The sequence below is a fragment of the Etheostoma spectabile genome, chromosome 9 (assembly GCF_008692095.1).
Source record: "Etheostoma spectabile isolate EspeVRDwgs_2016 chromosome 9, UIUC_Espe_1.0, whole genome shotgun sequence".
In the NCBI taxonomy this organism is placed as follows: Eukaryota; Metazoa; Chordata; class Actinopteri; order Perciformes; family Percidae; genus Etheostoma; species Etheostoma spectabile.
The window spans coordinates 23,777,230-23,787,603 of NC_045741.1; the positions used below are offsets into that span (position 1 = coordinate 23,777,230).

General features: G+C 42.3%; 1 protein-coding gene across 7 annotated transcripts; it reads right to left on the reverse strand.

The window, feature by feature from the left end:
- Positions 1-439: 439 nt before the first annotated feature.
- Positions 440-9,939, reverse strand: LOC116696044 (sex comb on midleg-like protein 2). Of its 7 annotated transcripts, none has more exons than XM_032526729.1 (15): positions 9,690-9,939; positions 8,061-8,164; positions 7,400-7,474; positions 6,802-6,872; positions 6,266-6,500; positions 5,622-5,710; positions 5,266-5,509; positions 2,908-3,173; positions 2,713-2,806; positions 2,407-2,610; positions 2,095-2,256; positions 1,834-1,962; positions 1,372-1,584; positions 1,118-1,281; positions 440-1,037 (listed from the first exon to the last, which is right to left on the reverse strand). In XM_032526729.1, exons 2-15 carry the CDS (start codon positions 8,080-8,082, stop codon positions 912-914), a joined length of 2,094 nt encoding a protein of 697 aa, XP_032382620.1. In that variant the 5' UTR covers positions 8,083-8,164; positions 9,690-9,939; the 3' UTR covers positions 440-911. The 7 variants fall into 7 exon arrangements, with proteins under 7 accessions (XP_032382620.1, XP_032382619.1, XP_032382618.1 ...); XM_032526728.1 differs by having other exon boundaries at positions 1,372-1,587; XM_032526727.1 differs by having other exon boundaries at positions 1,118-1,278; positions 1,834-1,986.
- Positions 9,940-10,374: the final 435 nt, after the last annotated feature.

Here is a 10,374-nt window from a genome sequence, read left to right on the forward strand (position 1 = left end):
AAAAAAGCCATTAGAAATGTCTAACCTTAACAATCTGTCAATTGTAGTTAATAAACCCATAAGTTCTAAGTTGGCTCAGAGCTTGGGACACAAACGGTTCAACTTTGATAAGAACTGCATGAGACCAGTGAGGCAACGTAGGGCTCGCTAAGACACAATAATACATCATGCAACACGGCAGATGATCCTGCTCGACACTAGTGGAGGAGGGTGAGGTTCGATCCAAATTGTCAGAATACGACATGATCCCTACATGATACCGACAATGCTCCAGCAAAGGAAAACGTCTGTCTAGCATTGTGTGAACGTAATGGAATGCATTGACATTAGCATCCTGTGGGCAGGCGGATGGACCCACACTTGAGGCATACGCGTGAAGAGTGATAACGGCTATACAACAGCACAGACCAGAGTGCTTTCAAATTCTCTTGAAGAGCAGTTTTTTCAGTATACCAACCCTTCCTTATTAAGTGGAAATATACATCAAGAATAAAAACATTATATAAGAAGAAACATTCTCCATCTTTGGGGATCCAAAACCAGGATCAAAAGATTTCATCTCCGTAAAAAAAAAAAAAAAGTGTCCTCATGTGCTCATGTGCTATGCAATGTAAACACTACAGGGATTCTTTTCCTTTGGGATTTCATTAATAGTCAAATAGCCGTCTGTTAGACTTGAACAGCTTTTCATTCACTGATGAGGGGATGAGGTAATGTGTCAGCAATGCACAGCACACTTTCTCCACTCTGGAAGTTGGGATGAAGTTGTGTAACATCTATTCAGTCCCCTGAGGTGGAGTCCAGATCAACATGTCGCCCCCTGCATGCCCCATGAGTCACTGTCCGCACGCTGGCTCCTTCAGGGCTTATTGCTCATGGGTCTGCCAGGGACAGGGCTGCCCCGGCTCCTCTTACAGTTTGCCTTGTTTCAGCCTCTCTATGTGATGGCATATCTTCAGTGCAGGCCCCAGTTTCAGACCCATGTACTTCATGATCATGTCGCTCCGTAGCAGCATCAGAGCTTTGCCATCAATCTCCTGAGGAAACAAATGGGACTCAATTTATTCTATATGCTTTTTAGCTACAAATAGAAGTACTCACAGAACTTTTAACTTACATGTTTTCTGAATAGTTCAGCATGTGGGGCTAACGCTGTTGGGTCAGCACCCCTCACAAACTGCATGACCTCTTCAATGGACCAGGAGGAGGGGTTTTTACTGGGCAGCGGACCACTCTCCCGCTCAGACACCAGTGCCTCAGGGCCTGTGGTGGAGCTGGCTGCTACCAAAGCAGAACACACACATTGAGCAAGGGAGGCAGAAGAAAGCACATCTATGCGTGCACTGTTACTTCCAGAGATTCTTATGGTACCTTCGACCCGTCTGTGAGGCTGTGTGGAGCTGAGCTCTGCGGGGTTGGAGGAGAGACGACGCATGGCTTTGCCCGGGTGGTACGGGCTGCTGGCCTGAGCGTGGTACTCTGAGGAGCTGCGCACTGTTTGGGGCCGAGGGTTCATGGAGTTGGAGGCTGAGTCCATGTAGCGTTGCTCCTTTATTAGGTTGTTCTCTTGATGGGGCAGGGTCTCTGCTGGAGAGAGACACACACACAGGGCCATTTAAATGTCATTCTTTCAAAGCTTCTATAATACATTCTCATCTGCCTCTGAGAGAACGGTCATTTATATACATGTGATGTGAAAGTGTTCATGAACAGAAAAAAAACGTCTCTATTATGATGGGATTTAGTGGTGTTTTGTGCTGATTTGCTTTCATGGTTAGGAAACATATATACAGTGTAATCGATATAGTCTAGATAAAACATCTGCAGCTGTACCTTCTGAAGGGTGAGCTTCCGTCCGTAAATGTTTAGGTGACAGAGGGGCTGCATATGTTGGGGAGGCTCCAGAGAGACTCCGTTTAGTCCCCCGAGCCAGAGATGGCGCATCCAACGCCTCTTCTTTCACTGAAACACAGGAACAAGGATGGGCTGTAGAAGCAGTGACAATGTTACCTTCTAGTTTTTGTCCCGGGGTTAGTTTACTAGGACATCTGACAGAAGCTTGTCCCTGATGGTGTCCCTGAACGCAGGGCTTACCTGACTTGGTCCTGTCATAAGCAGTGTAGTGGCTGAACGGCTGGCTGCTGAACAGGTTGTCACATTGCAGGTGACGACACATAGTCTCCAAGAACCGCAGCACAAAGGAAGCACTGGAGGCTGATGGGAGTTTGACCATGCACACTCCACCATCTGTTCTCACTGGGATGAAGGACAACATGTTTTATTGGTCTTTTATCTGTCACACAGATGGCTGCTTGTCCAGCCATCTAATAAGCCAATTATTCTTCTTCATTGAATAACACAACTTATATGATAACTGGTATTGTCTGTGTGTGTGTGTGTGTGTACCTCGGACAATCTCTCCTCCTCCTGAATGAGTCTGCAGAGCACTGAGCAGGACTTTAGGCTGGTATGCGCAGTCTACACATGACTGGACCACCTGCTGGAGCACAGCGTTCACTGGCCCCGGGCCAAAGTGGTCTGGCAGATGCTGCATCTGCTTCCTGTTCAGGTGGGGACTACAGTTCCCGTGCTTATTCACATAAACGCACACTGGAACCACACAACAAACACATGGAGTAAATTAGATATTGTACTGATAGCTTTAATTAAGTAACAGCTAATTATAGGAAGCAGGCAATTATTAGTCCTTACCTGTTGAAACCACAGAGTTGTGGCTGGGGGGGCTTTCATGTGGAACCTGGATGCTGGGCAGCTGCGCTGGGCTTTGGAGCAACTTGGGCTTCCGCTGAAAAAGACACATTGATTTACAGACGCACTTTAACACGAGAAATGTTCTTAAATATGTTAAAATATGTCAGAGTTTGGCTGTGTGCAGCAGGGTCTCACCTTGCTTCCAGGCTTGGGGCCCCTCTTCTTATGGGGCCGGGGTCCGAGCTGTGTGTTCTCAGGTACCGTTCCGTTTTTGGCAGCGGCTGCCTCGGCCACCGCTTTGAGTAGAGCGATGGTCTCACTCTTGGGCCGACGGCCTCTTACCCCCTTCCTGACAGGCAAAGGGGGCAGAGGGTTGGGGAGTCTGTAGGGGGACTGCATGGAACGCCTGCTGGGCTTGGAGGGTGACGCCGGAAGGTTCTGCAGGTTCTTTGGCAGGGTAACTGCAACAGTAACAGCGCAATTGGTATGGAGGCAGTTGATACAAAATAAAAGTGAACTACCCCACTAGAAGCTCCTAAGAGAACCCAAGAAACCAGTGGATTCGGCGGTAGCTATAGGCGGCTAACTGTGAGGCAACATGGGTAGAAAGTCCAGTTTTACAGTGTTCAAGGAAACTTGGTAGGGAGAAATCCAAGTAATTGAACATGGTTCTGTAAATATACAGAACCTGAATATGACAGGTTTGAGTATACTTCCAAAGATCTTTAACGGCCCCTATGCAAAAACACATACATGGATACAAAAAGAGAAAGAAACGTGGTCTCGGCACAGCGTCAACGATGGCCGGTTGGCTCCGTTTAGACTATGAAGCCTTGTCCAAAAGAAGAAGGGTTTGCAACTTGCCCCATCACGGTGTCTCCTGGGTAATTAGAGAGACCAACTGCGTGCCATTTTCTCTCGGCCCAGTGACCACCACAGCGCTGTGCTGCTGTTGGTGCCTGGGACTAGAGACGGTCTGGTGCCATCTTGGTTTGGACAGGGGCATCTCATTACTGGAAAGAGCAGGGAAGATGCTCCAATTTATGGCCTACAGTTCCAATTACTTGTTTTCGGACTTTTTGTGGCATGGCTGTGAATTTAGCGGATTATAAATATACTTCATCAGTAGTATCAAGCCATATCACAACACTATCTTAATATAGCTCAGCGTAAATTCTTTCAGGAAGACCTAACTTCTAATCAATGCTCTCCTAAATCAATTCAGCTGTTATCCTAATAAATCATATCATGTCAATATTATCACGCTGTGTATAACTGTCGCATATCTGCAACTAGTCTCTCCTGATTGAAATGTAGCTCAGTGTAAGTCCTTTCAGGAAGACCTCACTCTTCATCAATGCTCTACCTAACTCCAATCAGCTGTTAAAGCGTTAACCTTCCTGCTAAACCAATCAGAATCATACACAAATTGCAAGGGCCAATCACAGAGTCACAACCCAGCTTTATAAAATCAGTTACTCTCTTTGCTATCAGCTGTCGTTGCAGGCAAAGAGCGCAATTTTACAAATAAAGGTCTAAAATGCAAACAAAAAGCAACAGCTGTTTAGATGTTTTCCATGTGTTTTGTAGTTGATAATCTCATCTTCTCCATTCAGAGACTGGACTGAGCTGCTTCTATGCTATATATTATTTCTATGTAAACAGGAACGATATGAAGACCATAAATCCTCTCCCCTCCCAACACAGTCACACAAACACACTGACAGGACTCCGTAGTGTCTGCAGAGCTTCACATGCATACACACGGTCTCTTACGACGGTTGGCTCAGTGCTAATGGCTCTCCCGTTTTCATCAAGAGAGGTTTAAACCACCACATTAAACTTGTTACTAAGCAACCAAACTTTAAAAGTTCAGCCACTGTGGGGACTCGGGAGCATTATAGAAAAGAAATCCTTATTTATCCTGAATATTACATATCCAAAATACACAACATGGAAAAGAGCTTCAGAAAGTTTTACTTAACCAGGAAAATAACGATTTCTAAAGATTAAAGACAGAACGTCTGAGCTCTACTGACTTTTCCTCATTTGAAGACAATTGTTTATTTCCATTTAGGTTTCCATAGTTTATAAAGGTTACTGAGAGTTTAGTGAAAATAACAAGATGCTTTCACGTGGACAACCACTGAACCAAAACCAACAACACCAACCCAGCTGCAGAACCATCACGAACCCTTTAACGAACCCTGAAACCACAACTACAACCGCATTCATTCACACACCTCCTCTGGGATATGTGTTAATATGGAGTAATTAGATCATACATAGATCAAGAGCCACAATTCATGCTTCATTTCACTGTGCGTCCAGCACCTGCTAAAGATTAGACTGTGTACATTTTACTCTGCCAGAATAAGCAACAAAACCAGATGATTAACGATAACGGTGTTTATATTATTCTAGCTGTGGGTGCAGTTTCCCAACTGTGTAGGTGTCTGTGTGAGTGTGTGAGTGTGAGTGTGTGTGTGCGTATCTGCCTCCTTTCTCATTGCATGTGCAGACTTGTGCTGCCCCCTGGAGGGGGACACTCACCACTGTTGCCTGGCGGCTGGAGGCTGTGCTTGGTGAGGGAGCACCAGCCCACAGGGAAGATGTCCCGGGAGTCATACTTGCACCAGTAATCAAAGGCCCCCCGCCACCCATCGAACATGATGAAGACCTCATCGCCCTTCACTTCCCCAATGGTGGCAGGGCAGATGAGGTACGGGTTCTTCTTGTCCACGGCCTCCAGCTTCATGCCAGACTTGAAGTTGTTCTGGGGGGGCCTCAGAGGTTCCTGTAAACAATAATATCAGTACAACTACTTTAAAATACATACACTGCCAATATGATGCCGCCATCTTGTTTGTACAACAGATTTACTCAAAGCTTTTTAAAGCAACAGTTACCTTTTTAAAGGCAAGTGCTGGCGCCATCTCGGCTCCATTTAAAGTTCTCAGCAGGAACATGGGCCATGAGGAGGCATTCATCCGAAATCCTGCGGGAGAAAATGTAAGAACATTAAAACAGAAGTGAGATAAGCTAATTCTAAACACTAAAATTCAAAGTTATTAACTAACACTGTGTGCTTTCCTAGGTAATTTCCAATGTTGCTATCCTTCTCTTTGGGATTTTTCAGATTTGTATTAACCAAAGTCAAATGGAATGAATTCAAACTGCAGAATATATTTTTGTGTACATCTATTTAGCACACATCTATGTATTCAAGCTGTATTACAACAATATAAACCAAACATTCCTCCAAACCCTCTATTACCTTCAGGTTCTTTCAAAGAATACAAGTAACTATGATAATAATAATTTATGCCTGTCGGGAAACTTTCGCAACATTTCTACAGCGTGGTCCTATTGGACTATTTTCAGTTCAATTTTATCGGTCTACCATTTCTTCTTTTCTTATTGCACATGTTTTATAACTGTCAGTTTAGCAGACAAATGCAAAAATACAAAGATTAAGATCTTTACTTTATGGTCTTGAAATGATTATAATTGATAACAACGTGCTTCCATCCCACCTCCCCTGATTTGTTACCCAGCGGTGGCTGCAGCATGTCTCCATTCTTCTCGCAGGTGCCGATAGGCTGGATGTCAGAGGAGTCCACCAGCCTCCAGAAGTCGTTGCTGTTGTCACTTCCGTCCAGACGGAGACGCAGACGAACCCCAGTTAAGCCCATCACGGTGGCAATACAAACTGAGGTGGAATTGCGCGGGTCATGGGCTTCAATCTTCATTCCCACCTTGAAGTCGTTGGAGGGCGGGACTCTAGCCTGCACATTTTAGGGTAATATAAGTATCATAAGTGATACTGATAGTGATGCTAAAGCAATGCTCAACTACACAGCACACAAATCCTTATTTAAATCAGCCCATTGCTCCAGCCACGTTTGAACATTTGTCACCACGACCAACAGGGGTCCTAATCAGGCTGAGGTTCATTTTAAGTTCAACTTCTGAAAAATCTTACCCAATTCAATGAAGTGCACTTACATGTTAGTCTAACACTAGGTCAATCTTCATGTGACAGGCCCCTGGTAAATATTAAACACTTTAAAAACCTGGAGGACATACCTGACGAAAACAGCCTGGTGGAGCAGGTAAAGAAGACGTTTCTTTTAGATATTCTTCCCAGCTGAAAGCATCTAAACAAAAATTACAAAAAAGTTAACGTTTCGACTGCAACAATGGCCGTTAAATGCAACCTATGAAATATTTTGCTTATAAAAAGGTTACACGGAATCTAGAAATGCTTGAGCAGAGTGTCACGATATCATTTGCTAACCTACATTTTGAGGTTGGACTATTAAGTATGGTGAGCCAAAGTCTAGTCCCTTTCCCAGACCACTATCCTTAACCAGGCAATAGATTCTCTCATAGCTTAGAATATGCACAGAAAATCTCACTATCATGTTTGATCTTTTCAGAAAGTCCCACAATCTATGACAAAGTCTGTTGTTGTGCCAAATGCTAGTAGTATGTAGAGTCTACCAATGTCACGCCATTTAAAAAGTTCATGTAACAGTGAATAATGGCTCTAGGGCACTTCTGATAATGCAAACGCTTAATATAGCTTCTAGGTCTTGTTTTCAACCCAAATAGGGAATTAAAAATTAAAAATAAATCACAAATCAAGCAAACACCATCACAAAATGTCAAATAAAAAGGTCACCTTTAGTTGCTGCGGGGGTTGTACCTGATAGAGGAACCATTCTTCCTGGTTTCTCTTTTTTGATGTCTTTCTGATCTAAAATGATAAAGATGAAAAACAAAAAGAGTTTGTAAATTTATGCCAATACAAAAGTTATTTTAACAAATGTTAAAATACAGCTTTAATGTATCTATCTGTGCAAACGTCTGGCAGGTCAAGCCCCTATTTTCAACTTTGTCCAACAACTTTTTCACACATTATAATTACCCTGTAATAACTTTTCTCATTTGCATACTTTAACACGACTCAGAAATAATATTCAAAAAACTGGTAATAAACAACAATTACTAAAGTAAGTTATTGTCAAAACTTGAATAAAATACTGAAATTCTATGCACCCAATTTATGAAATACTGTACCAACGCCTTGGGAAAGGGATTTCAGTTGATGGCACTAAACTATAACATTAACAACTCTGAAATAATATTACGTAACCCGCAATCATGACCCAAATAAAGCTATCGCGATGTAAAGCCCCTCCGTTCCAATCGTATACCCACTTAGGGTTATTTTCATTTATTGCGCTTGATTAGAGTGCTCCTCAAGAAAAAAGGATTCAAGTATTCATGTAGTCTTTACTTAGTCAGTCTCTATAAAGCGTAGTAAAATGCTGTCGCCTTGCCTTTTAGCGTAGTTTTCCCCATGGTGACTGCTGACCAATGGTGACACGTCTACGGTGACGACCAATGGTGACCAGGTCTGCTGCTACGCCGCTGTAGTTGTGTTCTAAAAAATAGAAATAATTATGGAAATAATTAAAAATGCAGCGCGCACACAAAAAAAGCTCCAAAGATATACATTAGTTAATTCCCATAAGGCACAGTCAAAATTACAATGTGAATCCATTGCAATACAAAATACAAGGGCTTTGATGTGTATTCATATTACTTTTGTGGAGTAGATATGAGTAATGTTTGTATATGCATAGGCCTACAGGTTGTTAACATGCATACATGCAGATAATAGCTGGTTGCTTTTTAAGCTAGTCCCTGTGCCATTTTCGTAACTTTATGCTGAGCTACATTTAAACCATACTAGGGCCATAACTATTGATTTTATTATTATTATTATCAACTCATCTCTTCGAGAGCTTGAGATGATGTCTTCAAGTTGCTCGGTTGGTCTGACCAAAACCAAAGTGACCCTGAATGGATCTCTCCACGATTTGAAGCAAAAAGAGAAGTGTCAGTGAAAATAACCTGCTGCAGAGAGAATGAGGTAACAGACTCCCTATCTTAGTGAAATAACATTTATCAGAATTTCTTAATGCACCGAAGTGTGGTATTCCAGTAATGGACACTCCCACCGAGACAGGAAGCCTGTGACAGGGTTTTTTTCTTTCAAATTTCAGTGAAATACTTTAGTTATCTACGATCTTCATGACCCCCCAAAGACACTAAATCAGTGTTCCTGAGTTAACGTTAAATAAAAACTAGCCTTCATACATATCGGGGTGAAAAATTAAGAAAACAGGAGTGTGTCCTCAACATTAATTGATTGATTTTGAACATGTAAATAAAAATGAAACATCAGAAAATAGTAATAAGAAAACAATTAAACAACCACAATAAAAGTCCATTATTTCCGCTACTTAAACACCTCTTCACACTTTCTACCCTGACTAACATTAAAATGAACGGTGAATGAACGACGAAGCTACTGTTACCTTGAGCCAAATTAACGTTAACATTATATTTATGGATTTGGTTATCACCTGGCGTGTCAATATCGAGCCAACTTAATGAAAATGGGTCCTTATGTCGGTGAACTATTATCTGAACACTTGTTTTTCTCACCTTTAGTGACTAACCGACTATCTACGTTAACTGTTAGCCGGCTGGTTATGTCAACTCAGTCTTCAAATGTTAACTTAGCTGAGAACAGCTAGCTAAATGCCGAGGTAGGTAACGTTAGTGTTATAACGCAAATTTACTTTTCATAAAACACTTAAAACCGTAATCATTTTAAACTTTGCATCTTTGCTCTCGGGCGCCGTGTATATGCTGTGTAACAGCAACGTTATACTGTTCTAGGTAATAGTCTGGGCCCAATGTTGACAACTGGGACTGTTTGATTTTCTAGCTACCACTCCTGGCTAATAACTAGGTTGGCTAACCTTAGCGTCAACGTTAACCCTCTCAGAGCACTTTCTTCCATATTAATAGGGAGAATTACACATAACCAGGGTCGCGTAGTTTTATCTCACATTCTCCCGAAACTCTATATCATTAGGAATAAAGAAAAAACTTACAAGGGTCGTGTTTTTTCCGAGTGAAGATCCTCACACTTCCCTCTAATCGCCAGCTGCCATTTTTTTCACAAATGTAGTGTATGCTTACACGCATGTAATTTATGCCAAAGATAGTGTTGAACGACGAGTACAGACCGCGGATGTCTTAGGAGAACGGCACAGGCGAGCAACACATCGACATGGGCTCAGTGTGCGTAGCAGATAGGCCAATTGATCCTCGTGATACTCGAGCTTCCAGCCAATCAGACAAAGGTTTGCTTGTTTTGACCAATCAGCGTCTGCTCTTTCACTCGGGCTGTTGTTTTTGGATTCCCGAAAGTCACAGTAGTGATCCATCTTCACTTCAATGCTCGTCTCTACAAGGTCTCTCCGACGCGTCCCCCTCCGTGGCTCAAAACACAAAAATGATGTTAACTGAATTCCAATAAAGCCACTGACTGCAACTCATCTGACCACGCAGCCTTTTGTCAAGGTAAAGGCTGCTGTTTTAAATAAGTAATGTGAAGGAGAAAATGAAATTAAACAAATAAACATATCGTATTGAACAGAATAACATTTTTTACAAGAGAAGATTACATCATTATCGACATAACATAGAATAATACAACACAGATAATGTGGGTATCAAATACCAAAACCTATTTAAATATTTTATGAGTTAGGGTAAAATTTTCAAAATAGACCC